Source organism: Mobula hypostoma, chromosome 14 (assembly GCF_963921235.1).
Source record: "Mobula hypostoma chromosome 14, sMobHyp1.1, whole genome shotgun sequence".
In the NCBI taxonomy this organism is placed as follows: Eukaryota; Metazoa; Chordata; class Chondrichthyes; order Myliobatiformes; family Myliobatidae; genus Mobula; species Mobula hypostoma.
This window is the reverse complement of record NC_086110.1, coordinates 33,055,450-33,079,733: the sequence shown is the minus strand read 5'-3', so window position 1 is coordinate 33,079,733 and position 24,284 is coordinate 33,055,450. Positions and strand designations below refer to the sequence as shown.

The following is a 24,284-nucleotide window of genomic DNA, read 5'->3' as shown; positions in this document are numbered from 1 at the left end:
AGAGAGCATGGTCTGGATGGTGGAATCCTCAATGATGGATGCTGCTTTCTTGGGGCACTGCTCCTTACAGATGTGCTCAATGGTGGGAAGGGCTTTGCCTGAGATGGACTGGGCTGTATCCATCACATAAGATTGTGTACCCAACGGAAGATTTACATCATGAAGCAAGCAGTATAAAATTTTGAGAATGAGAATATTACTGTCAGAACATTGTTTATAACAGATCGTAAGTTACATGATATGCTGTTTGTTTTGGACACCTAACTGTACAGTATACCATTTATAACATGAGAACTTTGGTCACAATGTACATTGTGAATGATGTAAACAAATTTATATCGCTGGTTTAAAGTATTTTTAAGTAACACTGCAAAATGCCATTGAGAGGATTTCAGAAGACATCACTGGTACTGAGGATAAATCATTTCTAAAGCAAGTTGAGAAGAGCCATTCCAGAATGCTGCAATGGAATTTAGACTACCTAATTGAAACAGCCCCTCTCTGGTTTCTGATACCAAACTGAAGTCAGCAATTGTACGGGAGTAACTCTCCAAAAATTGTCCCTGACTGGTGAAACTAACTAGTGCAGCAATCCTCGTCAGTGAAAATTAATTCACACTTGAAGCAGGGAAGAGAGGAGGAATACACACCTATATGATATCTTCCCATGTTCAAGAAAAGTTAGAAGCTTCAGCAAAACAACGAAATCCAATAGGATGCTCAACATGCATTATATAATCTTCATTTAAAAATAATTATTTATTGTGTTACTTCTATATTTCACAATAACTCTCTGCCAACCTGGTCCCTGTCTCATGAGAGATATTATTTTAAATTACAAAAAAATGATTGGCATTTTTACAGATGCTTCATATCTAAACACCTCCACGTTGGACACAATAACACAGAGATGCAATTACTTCAAACGTGAAGGCAATCTATTAAATGGTGAATTCCACAGATGATCAGTGTGCCAGTGCGAGGTAATTATGATTTAGACACCACTGCACCAGTTATCTTCACCAGTCAGGGGTATTCTCTGGAGAACAGCTCTTACTACACTCACTCCAGTATACAGTTAGGGAAGGTTATCAGTTTTAGCTGGTTAAACTGAAATTTCATGGCAACATTGTGAACCAGTCCCTTCCAGAGCACAGTATATATGATGTGTGCCAAAACCCATCACATTACTTCCGTCAAACCTTTCATGTAGTTCAGTAAAATACAAATTGAAGAAATACACTAAAATTCTGATAATCCATATTCTGACTATTCCAAAATCCCAAATGGTGTGACATCTGACTCATCAAATGATATTTGCTGTGCTTCTTTTCATCTCAGTGGTCATGCAATCTTTATCTACTCATTTGTAATTTTAAAATGAAGCGCAGCATTAAAGTCCAGTTCCTGCACTCCTATTAATCTAACCACAGTCCGATTTCCTACGCTCCCTTTAAAGTCACTTCAGCCCCTTTCACGTTCCCTTCGACCAGGAATCCAGTCCCCATACTCCCAAAAACTCACCGGGGCTCCATTATCCACATTGCCTTTAAAATGGCCAATGCCCAGCCACGGCCTCCTCTACTGTTCTGACATGTCTATCCACAGCCTCCTCTACTGTTTCTGACATGTCTATCCACGGCCTCCTCTACTGTAAAGATGAAGCCACACTCAGGTTGGAGGAACAACACCTTATATTCCATCTGGGTAGCCTCCAACCTGATGGCATGAACATCGACTTCTCTAACTTCCACTAATGCCCCACCTCCCCCTCGTACTCCATCTGTTACTCATTTTTATGCACACATTCTTTCTCTCACTCTCCTTTTTCTCCCTCTGTCCCTCTGAATATACCCCTTGCCCATCCTCTGGTTCCCCCCCCCCCGTCTTTCTTCCCGGACCTCCTGTCCCATGATCCTCTCATATCCCCTTTTGCCTATCACCTGTGCAGCTCTCGGCTCTATCCCTCCCCCTCCTGTCTTCTCCTATCATTTTGGATCTCCCCCTTCTCCTCCCACTTTCAAATCTCTTACTAACTCTTCCTTCAGTTAGTCCTGACGAAGGGTCTCGGCCTGAAACGTCGACTGTACCTCTTCCTAGAGATGCTGCCTGGCCTGCTGCGTTCACCAGCAACTTTGATGTGGGTTGTTGTTTGCCCAGCTTGTTATGCTACCTTTAAACTTATTGGGTTCACTGGAAAAATTATCATTCTGCTTTGTATCTAGAGGAGCAAGTTAAAATGTGTCAGGGTATTAATAGGAATAACATCCAATACTGTGGGAAAAAGAAACAGCTAGCACCATATAACCCAAGTCCTGAATTATCAGTTTTACATGAGCCACATAAGGTCATAGAGCACAGGACAGCCCACCAAAGGCATGCCAACCAAGAACAGCCCACCAAGGTCTTGTCAACCAGGGACAGCCCACTAAGGCCATGTCAACCTAAAAGAACAGCCCACCAAGGCCTTGTCAACCAAGGTCAGCCCACCAAGGCCTTGCCAGCCAAGGTCAGCCCACCAAGGCCTTGCCAACCAGGGACAGCCCACCAAGGCCTTGCCAACCAGGGACAGCCCACCAAGGTCCTGTCGACCAAGGACAGCCCACCAAGGCCATGCCAACCAGGGACAGCCCACTAAGGCCTTGCCAACCAGGGACAGCCTACCAAGGCCATGTCAACCTAAAAGGACAGCCCACCAAGGCCCTGTCGACCAAGACAGCCCAACAAGGCCTTGCCGACCAAGACAGCCCAATCAAGGCCTTGCCGACCAAGACAGCCCAATCAAGGCCTTGCCAACCAAGACAGCCCACCAAGTCCTTGTCAACCTAAAAGGACAGCCCACCAAGGCCTTGTCAACCCAAAAGGACAGCCCAACAAGGCCTTGACAACCAAGGACAGCCCACCAAGGCCGCAAATGGCCCATTTACACCATTTGCTAAATCCACTTTATTCTCCCTAACTCCCCCCCAACAAAATTCTGCTCCCACCGACTCACTGGTGGCATTACATTGCCCAATTGGACGAGTAATACGTCCACCTTTGGGGTGCGGGAGAACATCCAGAGTAAACCTATGTAGATACGGAGAGAAATACAAACTCCACACATACAGCAGCTCAGGCCAGGACTGAACCCAGAACCCTGGCTCTCAGACAGCAGTGTGTACTTTGTACACAATATAAAATATACACTGGATAGCAAGGTACAGGCAGGACAATGTATAAATCTGCTGGTAGTGGGTATGTACATCACTAGTTAAGGATCAAAAGCTAATTCTAATCCACTTCAGCGTCAGTGCTCCAGAACTGGCTATTTTGAAAACGGACATTTTGGAAAATTGACAGTGTCAGGAGTAGATTGGGCAGAAAAATCAACCTTCCTTCCACCTTAAAGTTTGGACCGCATATTTAATTCAGAATTTATTTTAAGTGCAAGTATTTTAATGCTCACACCATCTAGGAAGAAGATGATACAGCATCGTCACTGGAAGAGAGATTAGGACACAGCGTCACTAACAGCGAGCTTTCAGAATTCCACTAAACAAGGCCCAATATAAACCTTGAAATGAAATAGTTTCTTATTCACTCTACAGTCAGGCTAGTTCTTACTGTTCACTATTATATCATAACAAGGTGTAAAGCATGCACACTTAGAGAGAAGATAAAACAGTACAGGCCTTTCAGCCCACGATATTGTGTCGATCCTTTAAACTCAGCGTACGTCCACACTACACCAGGTAATTTTGAAAACAAAGCTTTTTCTCTTCGTTTTGCCCTCCCGTCTACACTGAGCCGGCGTTTTCAGCCCCTGAAAACAGAGATTTTCGAAAACACTCTCCAGAGTGAATAAATCTGAAAATGCTAAATATCCAGCATAGTGTGTACGGGGTAACCAGAGAGATTTAAAAACGCTGTCATGACAACACCACAACAACAATGCTTTTTTCTGCTTCTGCTTGGTACTGCGCAAGCACTGCCGTACTGCTGTTATAACGCGCAGTCAGTGTGAACGGCGTGAGAGTTAAACTGTAAAGTGAGCTTTTTTGACTATTTAAAAACACTGTCATGACGTGCCGGAACAGATGTTCGATGTTTTAACAACGAAGTGAAGAAGTGAATAAGTATACTCACTTCGCCCTGTTTTCTGTCCTTGCTTGTATGAAGGTGGCTTACCTACTTATGCAAGTACTTCTGTGACAATAGATGTGTAACAGCCTAATGTAACATTGTATGGAAATACAAGATAACGCTGATGCAGACGTTTTATACATTTAACAAGGTGCTTTATTAATGCAACAGAGTTAGTCAGTTTTTCAACGTTCGTCGTCAGCAGGGTCATACTGTCCGTGAACTCCCTGTCGGTTGCCTCCATACGCTCCAGTATTTGTTTTTTTTTTAAGTTTTAAGTCCTCCTGTGCGACAGCCAAGAGCAATTACTTTAAAGTTTTTCTACTCTGTAACTGGACAAATGCGCACTAAGTATATCGTTTCTGCTTCGCTTGTTTTCTGTGTGTCCTGCACATGCCCAGTAGGAGGAGATTCGCCCAAATATCCGCCTAATGTGGACGGACTTATTTTGAAAAACGCTTAGTGTGGACGCCTGTCGTTTTTACTCGAAACCGGCGTTTTCAAAATTATCCGGCGTAGTGTAGACGTAGCCTAAGATAAACCTAACCCTTCTCTCTCAATAGTCTCCCATTTTTCATTCGTCCATTTGCCTATCTAAGAGTTTTTAAATGTTCCCAATGTATCTGCGTCTATCACTACCCCTGGCAGTAGGATAGTAATACATTTTGAAATGCACCTTTTGTTTTTTTAAGTGTTCCAGTTATTTAATTCAACAGTTTAAGTGTTTTAACATTTAGAGATTGGTTTCTTCAGCACCCTCATCCAATTGTTTGCAATCCCACATCAGAAAAGGACAGGAGGATTTGATTGGAATGGAAATATTCTTGTTTCAATGAAGAACTGAAATTTTGATGTTTCTTGTTAAAGTGATGAAGACCCACAAAATAACTTGTTAAGAAAGACTTGATTGTTTGGAGTACAGGGCTATTATCATTTATTTGTACTATTAAAACTGCAATATGATAGTACCTGTCCTTTTTCTACCCAGAAAAAAAGGTCAAATGCATCTTATTGTTGGGTATGTTGGTTTCAAAAGGAGCAACACCTAACATTCTGAAAGTTCTAATTACCAGTGAAAAGTGATCAGCAAATTCTGCTGAAAATCCAGCTACAGATTAGCACAGACACCAATGCCACTTCTGTAAACCATAGAAACCATAGAAACTACAGCACAGAAACAGGCCCTTTGGCCCTTCTTGGCGGTGCCGAACCATTTTCTGCCTAGTCCCACTGACCTGCACACAGACCATATCCCTCCATACACCTCCCATCCATGTATCTGTCCAATTTATTCTTAAATGTTAAAAAAGAACCCGCATTTACCACCTCGTCTGGCAGCTCATTCCATACTCCCACCACTCTCTGTGTGAAGAAGCCCCCGCTAATGTTCCCTTTAAACTTTTCCCCCCTCACCCTTAACCCATGTCCTCTGGTTTTTTTCTCCCCTTGCCTCAGTGGAAAAAGCCTGCTTGCATTCACTCTATCTATACCCATCATAATTTTATATACCTCTATCAAATCCTCATTCTTCTACGCTCCAGGGAATAAAGTCCTAACCTATTCAACCTTTCTCTGTAACTGAGTTTCTCAAGTCCCGGCAGCATCCTTGTAAACCTTCTCTGCACTCTTTCAACCTTAGTTATATCCTTCCTGTAATTTGGTGACCAAAACTGAACACAATACTCCAGATTCGGCCTCACCAATGCCTTATACAACCTCATCATAACATTCCAGCTCTTATACTCAATACTTTGATTAATAAAGGCCAATGTACCAAAAGCTCTCTTTACAACCCTATCTACCTGTGACGCCACTTTTAGGGAATTTTGTATCTGTATTCCCAGATCCCTCCGTTCCACTGCACTCCTCAGTGCCTTACCATTAACCCTGTATGTTCTATGTTGGTTTGTCCTTCCAACGTGCAATACCTCACACTTGTCAGTATTAAACTCCATCTGCCATTTTTCAGCCCATTTTTCCAGCTGGTCCAAGTCCCTCTGCAGGGTCTGAAAACCTTCCTCACTGTCTACTACACCTCCAGTCTTTGTATCATCAGCAAACTTGCTGATCCAATTTACCACATTATCATCCAGATCATTGATATAGATGACAAATAACAATGGACCCAGCACTGATCCCTGTGGCACACCACTAGTCACAGGCCTCCACTCGGAGAAGCAATTCTCTACCACCACTCTCTGGCTTCTTCCATCGAGCCAATGTCTAATCCAATTTACCATCTCTCCATGTGGACTGTAGCATCATATATTGTAGTCCTCAGTGCAAATCCACAGCCATAAATGCAGAAAAATGATCAGAGATTGCCATTTATAATGGGAAGAAAAATGCCAAAAAGCTGCAAAGGTAACTTCGTTTTTGAGACTCACCACCACCACAGACATCCCACCTCTCCCGGAAGTTCCGGGAGTCTCCCGCATATCGATAGTGGCTCCCTGACACCCGGAAATTATATACAATATCCTGGAAATAGATTTTTTTGAGAGGGAGAGGGAGACCAAGCATCCTGATTGGTCTCTCTTCATGCTAAGAGTGGTCCCCAACCACCGGGCCGTGAGGAAACACTATCATTTGGCGATATGAAACAATATGAGTCAACTGCCACTTTCCTTATTCCCTGTCACACATTGTTGAATTTTAACGCACACGAGGTCATCAGTGACCCAAGACGTGCAAAGGAATGGGTCCGTGAGCCATTTGTGAATGTCCCCGGTGAATCATCCATGTCAGTGCGGGAAAAAGATCAACTCCTCGAGCTCGCAAATGACGGTGAGCTGAAAAGTATGTTCGACATAACATCTTTGCTGGCATTCTGGATCAAAGTCAAGGCTGAATATCCTGAGATAGCCACGAAAGCACTGAAAACGTTGCTTCCATTTCCAACATATTTCTGCGAAGCGGAGTTTTCGGCACTGAATGCAATGAAAACTAAATTGCGGAACAGACTGGACATAAGGAACCCCCTTTGAGTATCGCTGTCTCCCATCACCCCGCGATAGGACCGTGTTGTTGCAGGGAAACAAGCCCAGGGCTCCCACTGATTCAGCGATATTGGTGTGTTACAATGATTTTATATGTTCATATGAGGAAAATATGTGCTGTGTGTTTAATATCCAAACGTTACTTAAAATGCTATGATGCTATTGACTTATAAGTGACTCATAATTCAGTGGTCCCCAACCTCCGGGCCGCGAAAAATACAGCGGTGGCTGGAACGCAGCCACACATCTTTAAGAAAAAAGCCGAAATAAACAAGCTATTACCCAACTTGGTTTACAGATTAGACAAAATCACTAAACAAAGTATTACATACACCCTTGGAGGTCAACGGGGGGGGGGGGAGGGGAATATGGGGTTGCGGGGGGCGGGTGTGCTACCTCCCTGAAATGAGTTTTTTCAGGGTGGGATGTCTGCCGCCACTACCCGTCAGAGCAACCTTATGCACACAGGCTCCTGATGTCCACTTTATGTCTGTGTATATAAGCTAATTCTATGTATTTGTATTTATTGTGTTTCTTATGCTGCATCAGATCTGGAGTATTATGTTATTCTCCTTTAAGCTCGCGCACTGAACAATGGCAATAAACAATCTTGAACCTTGAGCCAGTGCAAATCCAGCATTCATTCACACCATCTCCTGCAATTTACCAGTAATAATTTGCTCAACTGTTTGGTACACAATGTAAGATCAACAATGCATGCATAATACTTACAAATGGCTATTGCTAATTTGAAACAGTGATCCATGGAAAAGTGCAGCACCAGGCACAGGAAGTTGATGGCCACCAAACACACACACAAGATGACACAGATCCACTCCTGTAACCGTTTTCCTGGGAACAAAGGGGGAAAAGAAAGTTTTGGAAACTATAATACTGAAGTAGTTTCATCTTAATAATGATAATTCAACGTAAAACCAAATAATGAAGTTGTAAGCACAATACCCTACACTAAATGCATTTTGGTCCACTTTATTTTACGCGTCTTATGTGTCTGCCAATGCGAAGTTATACTTTTTTTTTTAAAAACTTGCCTGAACCAAGGCAATTTAAAACAACGCCTTGACTTGCGAGGCATTGTAGTCAGTTCAAAATGTTGCAACTGATACTTACAAATGAATTCAGAGAATATTTAAATAAGGAGTTTTGGTAGTCTGATCCTTCATAAAAATATTTTATATCATACCAATTAATCTTATGGTCAAACAATATATTCTTGATTGCCTGCTTTAAGCAATCTACACGATAGTTGTAAAACATAACCACTGCATTTATATATGAAGCATAAATCTTTGCAGTTCCAAGACCAATTAATCCATCACTCAGCAAAGCACTTCCCTGCTGAGTCACTTAAATTAGTTTACAAACTATATCATAAATAAAGGTTTATCTCAGCTACAGAAATGGCCTCAATTCTGTCGTGTTTCATTACTTCATGGCCTCCCTTTGAAAGCAGAAACTGAAGACTTTTTCCAAAATATTTGTGAAGAGAAAATATAGTTGTTAGTGTAAAGGTTCCAGCTTTCAGAGTGGGCAGGTTGAACAAAGAAACAATACTTTTTTCTTGCCTTTTTAATTCTGCTGTATGGAATTGGAATGGAAGGCTGATGGAAACAGCAGGTAGCTAGTTTTTTTTTTAAAAAGTAAGTGCATTTTTACCTTTATGTTCCGGCCTGTGAGGCACAATCCCAGAATGCACCAGTGTGGGCAGGCTACACCATTCCCATGCCTCACACCAGCCTCCCAAAACAAATGCTCTATTCTGCGCTCTGCAACACAGAGGGACTGCCAGGCCAATAGAGAAAAAGATTCAAGTGTGTGCTGAAAGCCTCCTTGAGGAAATACAAAATCCCCACAAATTCTTGAGAACCTCTGACCCTTGACATTGAAGTGGAGAAGGAGCATTTGTGAAGATACAGAGAACCTTGCAGTCATGTATCAGAAGGACACAGTGACCTTACAGAAGGTGTGTCCCTCCACCCTCAAAAAAAATCACCCAACACGCCTCATAAATCACCACCTGTTTCATCTATGGAAAAGTCTTTTGTTTCTGCCATTGGTTTCCTGAGCCACCACACAACCCACAAAACCGGAGTGGAAATAAAATCATCCTCGATACAAAGGGACTGCCTGAGGGGAAAGGACAACAATCCCAAAATGTAAACTAGGCATCATACTGCTTCCATACCTTATTGAGAGCATTTGCACCAGGGTTACAGACTTACAACTATAAATCAAATTGACCGCTACGGAGGGATTGCCTCATGACATCCAAGGCCTCCTGCGGAAGCCATATTTGACACCAGGAAAAACTAATGACAGAGCACGATGTAAGCAAGCTTCAAAGAAAATGCACAGAATAAAGTTACTGTCAAACCAGGTCAGACTAGCTTAGATCAAGAATTCTATCATCAGACACTTATAAGGTGTGGATTTCACTAAAGGTATTGTTGCCAGCTAATAAACCAAGTCTTATCCTATTAAACACTTTAATTTATTAATTAACTAGGCCTTAAATTCCACCTACCAATCTTCAGATGTTTTACACTCCTTCATGTTTTAACAGAAGGAATTACTGACCGTCTGCGTCAAAAGCAGTTGGAAATTATGCAAGAATCAACCTAGAATTTATGCAAATAGAATGCCATTCCAGGATGTAAACAATTCATTGGATGTCTAAATATAAAATTTGATACAACTATCTAATTGTTTCAAAGTGCAGCATTTAAAGCCAGGGGATTAATGAAGTTCCTTCCTGGGGAAATGATCACTGAGACGTTGCTGCAGGTATTTTATTTCCAAAATGTTGGCAACATTCTGCCTCACAAACTGAACATCAAAAGCATTTTAAATAGAAGGGAGGGGTGCACAATACTCTGTGCTGTTACTCACAGCACTGGACTCCAAAGTAACAATTACAACAGGTAGGGATTTACATTTTATTTTCAAATTAGCTAAAAACATCTTCATCCCCATTCACCTGAGAAGCAGCTGAAGAAAAGCAAGTTTATTTGATCTCATGCTGAAACTGTTGGGTCTCTTCTTAAACAGTGGATTCCAGGTAATTGGGCCATAGGTTAATCAGGGCAGACACTTAATTGGGACAACCCTTAATGAACAAAATTTATTAAGAAAATAGCCGGGCTTCACTTCATTTATTTGGGATACTATGGGCTCGACAGGACACTTCCTGTTGAGTATTTGTGTCTTAAAGGAATATCGTGGATTCCAGTTTATTGGGCCATCAGCCACTTAATTGGAACAGGATTGAGTAGTTAAACAGTTTCTAACAAGCACCAGTCACATGCACTTGTGTGGCTGATGGACACTACACCATGCTTAAAGTGAACAATTTTTAAATAGCATCAGTTGCATGCATTTGTGTTCAAAAAGCAGTGATTTTTGTTACTGATAGTTGGAGGGAAATAAGCAATAAGACAATTTAGAACTGTTCTGCTCGCTGCAGTTTCAAATATTCAGGCATGGAGATGCCAGAAGCGGCTGGGAGTGAAAATGAAGCAATTTCTCTACTTCAACAAGTTAGAAGCTTGTTGAATGTATCAGTAATCATCTTGAATGTTACCTCTGGACCCCACCATACACTCAGTCCTCTCCTGTGGCTCGAAGTAACTGTTTGCATGCAACTACGGACACATCCCAGTGCCCCACTTTGACAGGCGGGCTAAACCAGGTGAGGGTAGCTGGCAGGTCTCATATCCCAGTGAGATCGGGACACGCGTGTGAAACGCGTGTGAAGTCAGCTCTGGCATGAAATCTACAGTGAGATCCAATGGCCAGGAAGTCAGTTTTGCAGTTTTCCGTGGCGAGGCACAGAAAATGTCAGAGTCATTCCCTTGTAACCAAGGAAGACCCCAGCTGTCATACCACTGGACCTGGCTTTCTGAGGTCAAGCCAGCGGAACTGCTGCAACGGCCTTTCCACTTTAAAAACTGTCCTGCACAGGCTTCCTGTCATCATCTGATATGACAGAGCCACCAGCCATATTGGTAGTGTTGTAATTTAATTTAAAAGTCTTTTTTTTATACCTTTTTAACTATTTCCATGAAACTTTGGCTAATTGGGTCAGCCACTTAATTGGGCCAAATTGTGCTGGTCTCAATGTGTCCCAATTAACCAGCATCCACTGTATTGTGATTTACCTCTTTAACTCTTTCTGATGGGAGACTCTGTTCCTGATGGATACTACAAGACAAAACTGGATAGTCAAGATTCCATACGAGAGTCAAGATTCCACCCTTCAATAACAAGTAACTTTCAGACTCCAGAGAATTGAAGGGCAAACTGTTTTTAGTTCTGTACAAAAATCTAATTTCAAAAAGGTGCTAAACAGTAAGTCCATACTGAACTGCTGAGGGTTGCAAACCAAATATAACCTTCAACTACACAAGTCTTAACTTACAAGCAAAACATTAATTGACTGATAGCAAAACTTATATTTTAAAACACAATCTCAATCTCAGGCAAGGATTCTTTTTCAAGAGATTATGCAAATTTCTGAATTTAGATGCAACTGAATTGAAGTGTTAACATCCTCATCGTTCGTCCATTGGGTTCTGAGCAGGCCTGAACGCAGAAAACTAATAAATCAGCAAAAACAAATTACTGCTTTCAAACCAGACTTTTCCACAGATTCACTAACATTGACCAAATTATGGATTGCTTCAATTCACGTGGGCCAATAATGATACATACTCCATTCCAACTGGGAAAATTCCTGTGCCAATTTTATTGAAATGTTCTCTCTGTGCAGTTCAATTTCCTTTGGTAACTCAAAAACTAGTTAGAATCCCCAGGTAGCTACCTCCTCTGAGAATGTGTTGACTTTTACTGCATCTAATGGGTCAGAGGTAAAGAGACACACCCAAAACAGTGACCTTCTAGTAAAACGACTTCCATCTCCCAAAGATTTGATCAACACCCAACTGCAATAGCCGCTGGAGAGCTTGAGAAAGAGCAGCATGTAGTTTCTTGAAACAACCCACAACAGGCGAATCAAGGTTACTTTAACTGAAGACCAAATATGAGCATCAAACTGATAGATTGACCTAAGATTCACACAGTAGAAGCAATGACTTGGACTGGGTGATAAGAAAAAGGATCTAGTACTTAAGAGTTAGACGTTCTGAACACTGCATTTGTTTATTAAGAGCAATTGCTTGATTTACACTCATTCCATTTACAAATGTTCATGATAACACCTCTGACTCTTTAACTTATGAATCCATCTTCTGCCATCACTCCTCACCATCCAGAGGAATACAATGCACTGAAGTATTCACAGTGCACTTTCTGAATTGCAAAATTAGTTTTCCTTACTCATTCTGGCCTATATGTGACTCCAAGGTCCACAAACAAGGACCTTTATCTGCCTGCTCAGTTCAGGGGTATAAGTTATAGTCGTACAATCACCAACACTACAGCACAAAAACAGGCCACTCATCCCATCTAGTCCATGCCGAACTATTACTCTGCCTAGTCCCATCGACCTGCACCCAAACCATAGCCCTCCACACTCCTCCCATCCATGTACTGTACCTATTCACCCAAATTTCTCTTAAATGTTGAAATAGAACCCACATCCATCAATTCTGCTGGCAGCTCTTTCCACCCTCTGAGTGAAGAAGTTCCCGCTCATGTTCCCCTTTCACCCTTAACCTATGACTTCTAGTTTTAGTCTCACCCAACCTTAGCAGAAAAAGCATACTTGCAGTTTCCCTATCTATACCCCCCATAATTTTGTATATGAAATTTTGAATGATGACATTCTATGAATAAGTCGAAGTTATTCACCAATAGCTTGCCACAGTTCAAAACACGGTTATCTGTTTATTTTGAATAATACCATCAACATCTGAGATCTTCCATTTCACACTGAATATTATTCCTACATCTGGCTTGGAAAGTATGATGCAATCATCTCTGACTGTAGACTTGTCATCTGTTTATATTCACAGCCTAGTGTGAATCAACCCTCACCTGGAGAGCCAGCTGGAACCAGTGTCTGTATAGAATATTAATGAGGAAAAAAGGAGGAGATGCAGTACTCAATATTTACAGTATCTCCTGGTGCTTCTGTAATAGGAAATCTAAGAAGCCTCTATATGCCATATGGACTTGAAGTAGTTCAATGTGCCACACGTATCTGAGGCCATGGTTCATATGGCCATACAGTATCCATGCATATGTAATTCAATGCACAAGTTTCACTTCATGAGAGACTGCAGCATTCTTGAAACTGTGGCCTTGAAACATTATTATTTGCCCAGTTATATACTAGAAAAATTGAAACCTGTCCTTTCCAACGCAAGTGATTTTTTTTAAAACAACATTGCAAAAAATGTTCTGGCAGTGCAAAATTACTATTGTGCAATCTTATTCTTCAGATTGTAGTTATTTATAAAGATTCACTTTTACCTTTTCCTTCTTTATTTCATTATTATGTTCTTCTCCCTATCTTTCTCTATTATATACTTCTCTTTGGGTCCATGTGTTACAATGAACAATATATCCAAACTTACATTTTCTGCTTCAGATCTTGTGAATTTTAGTCATTTAATACAACATTTATGTAAGCTGCATCATACAATTTCTACGAAAAGGCTGTGGTTAAAGAGCTTACAACAATACGCATGATTTTCCTTCCAGACTTCACGTGCCTGATGTGATGGCACAGTTGGACAAGCACAGCGGCTTCAACATTGCACAATGTGTCCCTCAATGCCACTGCTGTGATTTCTGTCCACACAAATGTGGCCTGCAGACGACATGCACAAACAGGACTTCACAGGCTGTTTTACAAATGGGGACCTGGCTGTGATGGTCCCATCGGGGCCTGCTTTTAAGTAGCTGACCGGAACCCGCAGACCCCTTTCCTCCCACGTATTAGCCCAAATGTCAAGAACCCCAACTCCTCTCTCGAAAAAAAATGCCATGCCAACTCTCAGCACCCACGGCAACCCTACCCCTCCATCTGTATACCAGGTGACTCCTCAGTGGTGAAGCACTCAAAGGAAATGCCTTTCAATAGCTGAATGTGTACAAGTACAGTTCCAAAACACACAATACATCTGCAACGGTAGGTCCTCAAGATAATACTTTACGGACCACCCTGGAATGCTTTTACAATTAACCTGACCAGAGCTGAGAACCTCATTAAAGACTCTTCAACGTGATTGGTTACATGTACCATTTTTGTCCAGCTTCACAGCTGGTATGAAGGACCCAATGTACAAGATCACAAGGGTTGTAGATTCAGCTAGATTCATCATGGGCACAACCCTCCTACCATTGAGGCCATCATCTTTAAGAAGACAACATCCATTATTAAGGGCCTTCACCATCTGGGATATGTTTTCTTATTACTACCACCAGGGGGAAGGTGCGAGAGGATGAAGACCCAAACTCAGCAATTTGGGAACAGATTTGTCCCCTCTGCCATCAGATTTCTGAATGCCTGAATTCAAATTTCTGTATTAGCATGGAGACAGAATTGGTAAACCAATAGAAAGTAGAGAGTTGGGATACAAGGCTGTTTCTCTGGTCGGCAATCAGTTGTGAGCGGTGTGCCACGGGGGTAGGTGCAACTGGTCATGATATACATTGATGATCTGGAAGAGCAAACCGTGTGTAATGTACCCAAGTTTGCTAAATTGAGTGCAAAAGCAAATTATGCAGGGGATACAGAGGGTCTGCAGAGAGATATAGATACGTTAAGTGAGTGGGCAAGGGTCTGGCAGATGGAGTACAATGTTGGTATATGTGAGGTCATTCACTTTGGAAGGAAAAATGGAAGGTCAGATTATTATTTAAATGGTAAAATATTGCAGCATGCTGCCGTGCAGAGGGACCTGGGAGTGCTTGTACATGAATCATGAAAGTCGGTTTGCAGGTGCAGCAGGTGATCAAGAAGGCAAATCGAATGTTGGCCTTCATTGCTAGAGGGATTGAATTTAAGAGCAGGGAGGTCATGCTGCAACTGTACAGGGTACTGGTGAGGCTGCACCTGGAGTACTGCGTGCAGTTCTGGTCTCCATACTTGAGGAAGGATATACCGGCTTTGAAGGTGGTGCAGAGGAAGTTCAGCAGGTTGATTCGAGAGATGAGGGGGTTTAGACTATGAGGACAGATTGAGTTGCCTGGGACTGTACTTGCTGGAATTCAGAAAGATGGGAGGAGATCTTATAGAAACATATAAAATTATGAAAAGGATAGATAAGATGGAGGCAGGAAAGTTGTTTCCACTGGTAGGTGAGACTAGAACTAGGGGACATAGCCTCAAGATTTGGAGGAGTAAATTTAGGATCGAGATGTGGAGGAACTGCTTTTCCCAGAGAGTGGTGAACCTGTGGAATTCTCTGCCCAATGAAGCAGTGGAGGCTACCTCAGTAAATATATTTAAGACAAGGTTGGACAGATTTTTGCACAGTCGGGGAATTAAGGGTTATGGGGAAAAGGCAAGTAGGTGGAGATGAGTCCATGGTCAGATCAGCCATGATCATACTGAATGGCAGAGCAGGCTTGACGGGCCAGATGGCCTACTCTGGCTCCTATTTCTTATGTTCTTATCTTCCCTCAACCCATGAACACGACCTCATTGTTTATTTTTATGCACTATTTACTTTTCAATTCATGGTAACATATCTTTGCACTGCTGCAATAAAACAATAAATTTCACATCATATAAGACAGTGATAAGAAACATCATTCTGATTCCTTTGAGTGCAAAACTATAACTCTAATTACCATGTTTTGCAAAAGCCCATGGCCAGCATAAGTACAGTGAATGGGATTTTCATTGCTTCCTCACTGACTACAAAATCCAAATTATCTATATTACGCTGTCTAACGCTGTCTAATAGTGGTCTTTATAATGCTACTCACACAGCATAAAACTGAAAATTCTCTGTGACAGAAGTCAGGGGGCTCTCTTCATTATAAACACAGAAGATTCTGCAGATGCTGGCAGTCCAGAGCAACACACACAAACTGCTGGAGGAACCCAGCAGGTCAGGCAGCTTGGACTGAAATTAACCTGGTTCTCTTCATTAACCTGTTCAAGTTATTATGTAAAATACTGTTCTGATTATTACATAAAATGCTTATTGTTAAGTCCATCACTAAGAACCTGAAGACCCATTCTCAGCCTGAAAGAAATTTCCTGACACGTTTTAAATTCGTTAGTCTATGTAGTGAACTCAAACAGTGATGCACTGAGAAAAGAAACGCCCAACAATTTCAAAAGAAGACAGGACTATGTGCTTTGGTTTTGAACAATCAGGACTAGGGGTCAGAAAAACTGACAACCTTTTCTGATAAATCTAATGTTATATATGTTCCTCAGGTTGGAGGAACAACACCTTATACTCCGTCTGGGTAGCCTCCAACCTGATGGCATGAACATTAACTTCTCAAACTTCCGCTAATGCCCCACCTCCCCCTCGTACCCCATCCGTTATTTATATACACACATTCTTTTTCTCTCTCTCCTTTTTCTCCCTCTGTCCCTCTCACTATACCCCTGTTGCCCATCCTCTGGGCTTCCCCCCTCCCTTTTCTTTCTCCCTAGGCCTCCTGTCCCATGATCCTCTCATATCCCTTTTGCCAATCACCTGTCCAGCTCTTGGCTCCATCCCTCCCCCTCCTATTTTCTCCTATCATTTCAGATCTCCCCTCCCCCCACTTTCAAATCTCTTACTAGCTCTTCCTTCAGTTAGTCCTGACGAAGGGTCTCAGCCTGAAACGTCGACTGTACCTCTTCCTAGAGATGCTGCCTGGCCTGCTGCGTTCACCAGCAACTTTGATGTGTGTTGCTTGAAATTCCAGCATCTGCAGATTTCCTCGTGTTAGTGTAGAAACAAGCCACTCAACCACTATAAACACTCAGGGGCCACTTTATTAGGTTCGTCCTATACTTAATAAAGTGGCCACTGAGTGTATATTTGTGATCTTCTGCTGTTGTAGCCCATCCACTTCAAGGTACAACATGTTGTGCATTCAGAGATGCTCCTCTGCACACCACTGTTGTAACGCGTGATTATTTGAGTTACTGTCGTCTTCCTGTCAGCTTGAACTAGTCCAGCCATTCTCCTCTCACCTCTCTCATTAACAAGGCGGTTTTGCCCCCAGAACTGCTGCTCACTGGATTTTTTTTAATTTGTTTTTTTTTGCTCCATTCTCTGTAAATTCTAGAGACTGTTATGTGTGAAAATCACAGGAGATCAAATCACCCTGTCTAGCACCAACGATCACTGAAATCACATTTCATCCCCATTCCGATGTGTGGCCTGAACAACAGCTGAACCTCATGACCATAACTGTCCTGTTGCTGCTGCCATACGATTGGCTGATTAGATGCACCTAATAAAGTAGCCACTAAGAGTATATCCATGCTGATCAATTTTTCTGCCGGTAAAATTTAATAATCCCCCTTTTCCCTCCTAATCTCCTTTTAGGCATCTTCCTACATACACTGTAGTCTTGATGGGCCTCCCCCATCACTAGTTCCCAATAACTCCTATATTTCTCTTCATTCAAACCTCGATATCTCTCAACATCCAAAGTTCCCAATTACCTAGTCATGGTTTTTGGGTTGCAACTCCTCAGTCCTGCCACAGTTTTATGACAATAAAGCTTCAACTAAAAGTTGTTTAATACATTTACAAACAAGAGAAAATCTGCAGGTGCTGGAACTCTCTTCCGTAGATGCTACCTGGCTTGCTGAGTTCCTCCAGCGTTTTGTCTGTGTTGCTTTAATAAATTTACTTTGCCTACTGAAGGGCAGAAATTATAATACTGTAATCATTCTGCTTGCAGTGCATATAATTTAAAAACTATGGAATAAATGTGGTCAAATTCATTTAAACATCAAAAATATTTTGTCATCTTTACTTTAACCAGTATTCCATGACATCCAAATTCCACTGAGTAAGGTACCAGGAATCTGCTGTAATATTCTTGGGGGTTTATTCACAATATTTTCTTGTATTTGTCAAGCTAACCAAGCCTGTAGACAGATTTCACATCTCCTACAATGAAGGGAGTACCTTTTCCCACCCGATTGTAAGTATCTAATAGAAAGTAATTGATTGTGCTGTGAATTCTTTACACTCTATAGAAAGCAAACATGGGTCACCACAGGAAGAGAAAAATGAACCAATCCATTTACTGTCCTTGTTACAAAAAAAAATTTAAAAATTACAGTCAGATTTTGGAACTAAAATGATAAGCTACATATGCTAAAGTTGATTATCTAATTCAAAAGCAGATCATATAAGTTGTGGCTTGTGTGCAACTCATTCACCGAAGCAAATTAGACATCTTGAAAAATATTACCTTTCAAAGTATCTATTTGACTATCATATTTAACACACTGATTTTAAAGTATAATTTGAAAATTAATGTTAAGTTTGAATGCTTGAGTATAGAATTAAACTGGAAAAAAATCCAATTGAGTGACTTTATCTGTTTACAAATACTCAGTAAAAGTTATTACCCTGCTAAGTAAAATTATGTGCATTGAATCTATGTAAACAAATCAGCGCCAAGCTGAAGGGCTATCTGAAGTCAAATTTGCTTTATCTTAGAGTAAACTCAGTTGTTGATCGCCTGAAAATGTGCCAGTACTTTCTCAAAGTGAGCATTTCTTGTGAAGCACTTGTTATTCTCTGCTTTGCAAGGTGCTAATTCTTGTTGGTGTACAGTTTCACAATCATTGGTTCTTAATCTAAGTAACAATTCTTCATCAGCAATATAACACCCTGTTCGAGCCTGGAATGCATGCCAAATATATACTTCATGCATGGCACAAAATTAAAACCAGTTGGCCAGGTAAGGAACCTTATGTAATAGTACAAAAGTGTTTACATAGAACAGGACAATACACAATACAAGGCCCTTCAGCACACAATGTGCTGCCAACCAGTTAACCTACTCCAAGATCAATCCAACCCTTCCCTCCCACATAGCGCACCAATTTTCTTTCTTCCATGTGCCTACCTAAGACCATCTTAAATGTCCCAAACGTATCTGCCTCTAACACCATCTCTGGCAGCTTATTTCATGCATCTACCATTCACTCTGACATCCCCCTTATAAATTCCTCCAAACACCTCAAAAGTATGTCCTCTCATATTGGCCCTTGCTACCCTGAGGAAAAGGCACTGGTTGTTCACTCTATCTACATCTCTTCAACCTGAGCCTGAGGCTCCAGAGCGTTCCTGTACTGTGGAAGATGTCCTGCCTCGTCCCTGTGCCGAAGACGCCGTGCCCCAGCGGCCTCAATGACTACAGACTGGTGGCATTGACCTCCCACATCATGAAGACCCTGGAGAGACTTGTCCTGGAGCTGCTCCTGCCTATGGTCAGGCCACACTTAGATTCCCCTCCAGTTCACCAACCAGCCCCGACTAGGAGTTGAGGATGCCACCGTCTACCTGCTGAACCGTGTCTACGCCCACCTAGACAAGCCAGCGAGCACTGTGAGGGTCATGTTTTTTGACTTCTCCAGTGCGTTCAACACCATCCGCCCTGCTCTGCTGGGGGAGAAGCTGACAGCGATGCAGGTGGATGCTTTCCTGGTGCCATGGATTCTTGATTACCTGACTGGCAGACCACAGTACGTGTGCTTGCAACACTGTGTGTCCGACAGAGTGATCAGCAGCACTGGGGCTCCACAGGGGACTGTCTTGTCTCCCTTTCTCTTCACTGTTTATACCTCGGACTTCAACTACTGCACAGAGTCTTGTCATCTTCAGAAGTTTTCTGACGACTCTGCCATAGTTGGATGCATCAGCAAGGGAGATGAGGCTGAGTACAGGGCTACGGTAGGAAACTTTGTCACATGGTGTGAGCAGAATTATCTGCAGCTTAATGTGAAAAAGACTAAGGAGCTGGTGGTAGACCTCAGGAGAGCTAAGGTACCGGCGACCCCTGTTTCCATCCAGGGGGTCAGTGTGGACATGGTGGAGGATTACAAATACCTGGGGATACGAATTGACAATAAACTGGACTGGTCAAAGAACACTGAGGCTGTCTACAAGAAGGGTCAGAGCCGCCTCTATTTCCTGAGGAGACTGAGGTCCTTTAACATCTGACGGACGATGCTGAGGATGTTCTAAGAGTCTGTGGTGGCCAGTGCGATCACGTTTGCTGTTGTGTGCTGGGGCAGCAGGCTGAGTGATGTTCTAGGGATGGAACTGGGCTCTCTGACAGTGGTGTCTGAAAAGAGGATGCTGTCCAAGTTGCCTGCCATCTTGGACAACGTCTCCCATCCACTACATAATGTACTGGTTGGGCACAGGAGTACATTCAGCCAGAGGCTCATTCCACCGAGATGCAACACAGAGTGTCATAGGAAGTCATTCCTGCCTGTGGCCATCAACTTTACAACTCCTCCCTTGGAGGGTCAGACACCCTGAGCCAATAGGCTGGTCCTGGACTTAATTCCTGGCATAATTTACATATTACTATTTAACTATTTATGGTTTTATTACTATTTATGGTGCAACTGTGACGAAAACCAATTTCCCCCGGGATCAATAAATTATGACTATGACGACTATCATCTTATATACTTCTATCAAGTCATCATTCATCCTCCTTCGCTCCAATGGAAAAAGCCCTAGCTCACTTAGCCTTTCCTCATAAGATATGCTCTCCAATCCAGAGGTATGGTAAATCTCCGCTGCACCCTCTCTAAAGCTTCCACTTCCTTCATAAAATTATTTGAGCAGAACACAACATGGTCTAACAGAAGTTTAACTGAGCTGCAACACTACCTCATGGCACTTGGACTTGACTAATAAAGGCCAACAGATCATACACCTTCTAAACCACCCTGTCAGCTTGTGCGGCAACTTTGAGCACTCTATGGACGTGGACCCCAGGATGCTTCTGTTCCCCCACACTGCTAATATTCCTGCCATTAACCCTGTAATCCACCTTCAAGTTCAACTTTCCAAACACTTCACACTTCCCTGGATTGAACTCCATCTGGCCCAGCTCTGCATTCAAAGACCGTCCCACTGTAACTTACGGCAAACTTCTACACTATCAACAACACTGCCAATCTTCAAGTCAACTGCCAACTTACTAAGCCGCCCATCCACTTACTCATCCAAGCCTTTATAAAAATCTCAAAGAGCAGAGGTCGCAGAACATCACCAGTCGCCAACCTCCAATTCTGAATCCTTGCAGCCAAGTTTTCCAGGATCTCATGCCTCCTGACTTTCTACCATGAAGAACCTTGCTAAACGCCTTACGTACATCCATAAACAGACAACACATCCGCCACTCCACCTTCATCGACTTGTTCTGTCACTTTCTTGAAGAAGTTAATCTTTGAAAGTACATTATCCAGAGCATAGCTTCAGAACCAGAATCTACAATTTAAGACTTTTCATATGTTGTTCACATATTTATACACTGTAGTTTAATTAAAAGCCACTGCTCAAAAATTAAAGACTGCTCTGTTTCTCTCTCTCTCTCCCTCTTTCTCTTTCTCTCTCTCTCCCTCTCTCTTTATGTGCTTCTACAAACAGCACAAAAGGAACTTCAGTCACTAAGTGGGCACTGACTTTGCAATGTTACTGGTTGAGTAACTGGGGTGCAAAGAACATTGAGACAGGGTATACTAAGTAGAGCAGTGTTGCTGGCTGACAGTGGACATGCCACATGTGTCAGGAAACCTGAGAGACAGAAATAGATACTAACTACCCTCTCTGTTGATGTTCATGAAGGCAAACAATATCATCGAGGTCCTGAGGGAATGCACAGATTACTGAAACACAGAGGCACTGCTCCTGGTAGCAGGGCCAGAGGCATTTGAGAGCTTCGTGAGTACCCTTGCACCACAAAGACTGAAAAGCCAAAGGGGCAACTCAGTCCTCTGTGTCACTGGAGATTTTAAAAGAGCTACAAGTCTGACACATGCAGCCAGAGGAAATGACTAGCAACGCCTGCTCAGCCTAAAGACAAGGAAGGATCGTGCATTCCCACCGCTGCCTGTAAGGAGTTTGTACGTCCTCCCCGTCTCCACATGGGTTTCCCCAGGTACTCCAGTTTCCTCCCAAAGTCCAAAGACATAACAGCTGGTAGGTTAATTAGTCATTGTAAATTGTCCCACGATTAGGCTAGGTTTAAATAGGGGGTTTGCTGGATCGCACGGCTTGAAAGGCAGGAAGGGCCTATTCTGCACTGTATCTCAATCAATTAATAAATATATAGATAAAATAAACAAACAAACAAATAAATAGATTCTCCAAGCCTTTTTAGATTGGCCATTGCAGAATCACTTACTATGCATTTGGACTGATCAGAAAATTTAAGGCAATACTATTTAAAACAGCGAATCTAACGTTTGAGGCTGCAAGTAGCAGGGCCACTAACACAGAGATGCCATTTAAAAACTTGAGGCTGGTTCATTCTGGCCACTCTTCTAAGAAGCACATAGGGGAAAAGGCAACAAGAGGTGATACTGGCAGCAAGACCATCCTCCTGGCCGAGCAACACACACAGAACGCCGGGGCAGCTCAGCAGGTCAGGCAGCATCTGTGGAAAAGAATAAACAGTCGGCGTTTCGGGCCGAGACCCTTCGGCAGGACTTGGCCAAGTTACGTGGATCAGGAGAAAAACCAGTAGGTCGCCTGAGTGCAAAAGGTGAGAGGTCTTGGCATGGATGCTACACGGGGCACTACACAAGCACAACAGATATCGCAGAATGGGCCAAATTTTGTAAGGGGGGGGTGAACCCCTGAGAATGGCGACAGTTGCCAAAGGTGGAGGCTCCCGTATGGTTTGAGTGGGTTCAGGGTACAGAAGTTGATGAGCCCATTCCAGAAGGGGTACCCGTACACATGGAAGAATGAGATGTTGAGAAGATGGAAAGAGAAATACTCCACAGTATCTACTGCACTGTAATAAGGACAATATATTTAACACCAATCGTAAAGCAACATACATTGTACATGGATACTATGCCAAAACAATCCATCACAGGCCAGAATAAGGCAGAGAAGAATTATGTTGGGCTCTTTAGCAACAGAGGGACCTCTGAGTTACATGGGAAGTAAAACGCTGAGCGTCTAGGAGAGACGGAGGTGTCCAGTTGCCTCAGGAACATAAAATGGATTGAGTCTGTCCAATTGAATGACAGTATCTTTGAAATGATGATCGCTCAGGGGTGCAGTCGAGGGATCCCACACACTTCTGGGTGCAGTGGCCCCACCTGAGCCACTGGAGATAGGAGGAGAGAAAGGTTTGTCAGGCAGCAGGTAGAAACAAACAGGGTGCAATCGGAGAAAATGGCAGATCAATAACTACTAGGTAACTACCAGCAACAATGAGAGAAACTGCAAAGTGGTACAACAGTACCATGAGTACAAGTAGCTCTCTCCGCAAGGGCGGGTACAGTGATCAAGGCACAGGTAGCAATGCAGTAACTCACGTACAATTAGACAGCAGTCCTTTTGACTGGCAACGTGACACGCGGGACGGAAAGCAAATAAGCAAGCAAGCTTGAGAGCCCAGAGATGTGGTAACGAAGCACAGCAATAAATAGTAACATGATACATTCATAAGTATGCAATGAAGTGAATAATCACGTAAGATACAACTTCAAAGCCATTAAGAACAGAGTGAATTGTGGAGGTCGGAGCAACAGTAAAGGCTAAGCATGTGTACACATCACTGCAGGTCAGCGGGTGAAGTAGATATGCATCAAAGTGGCATGAACTACTCAGACTGAAAGTATTGAGAACAGAAACACTGAGTGGCCAAGCATGAAATTGAAACAGACTTGGAGCAGTGGATAATGTTCACAAAAAAAAACACAACGCTGGAAAAACTCAGTTGGTCAAGAAGCTTCTGTGGAGGCAAAAAGGAGAAAAGTGGCATTTTGGGTGGAGATCTTGCATCAGCACTGAGAGAGGACAGTAAAAATTGCCAGTGTTTTGTACCAAGGGTCCCAACCTTTTTGATGTCATGAACCCCTATCATTAACCGAGCATCCGTGAACTCCCAGGTTAACCTCCAGTGTAGCAGAACGAGGGAGGGTAAGAATAAAGGCTGGAAGGGGATAGGCAGATGTACCACACACAGCATTCCAACTGGTTGCATCACCATCTG

At 42.6% G+C, this 24,284-nt stretch overlaps 1 protein-coding gene across 2 annotated transcripts in view; it reads right to left on the bottom strand.

The window, feature by feature from the left end:
- Window positions 1–24,284, bottom strand: part of si:ch211-212o1.2 (uncharacterized protein LOC492735 homolog) — a 170,167-nt gene that overhangs the window by 136,043 nt on the left and 9,840 nt on the right. The window contains exon 2 of one of the 2 annotated variants that reach the window (XM_063066914.1): window positions 7,857–7,976. The exons of the other annotated variant lie outside the window; for it this stretch is intronic. Within the exon in view, the coding sequence (XP_062922984.1) occupies window positions 7,857–7,976 (120 nt within the window). The remainder of the gene's footprint in view (window positions 1–7,856; window positions 7,977–24,284) is intronic. 2 annotated transcript variants of the gene reach the window in all.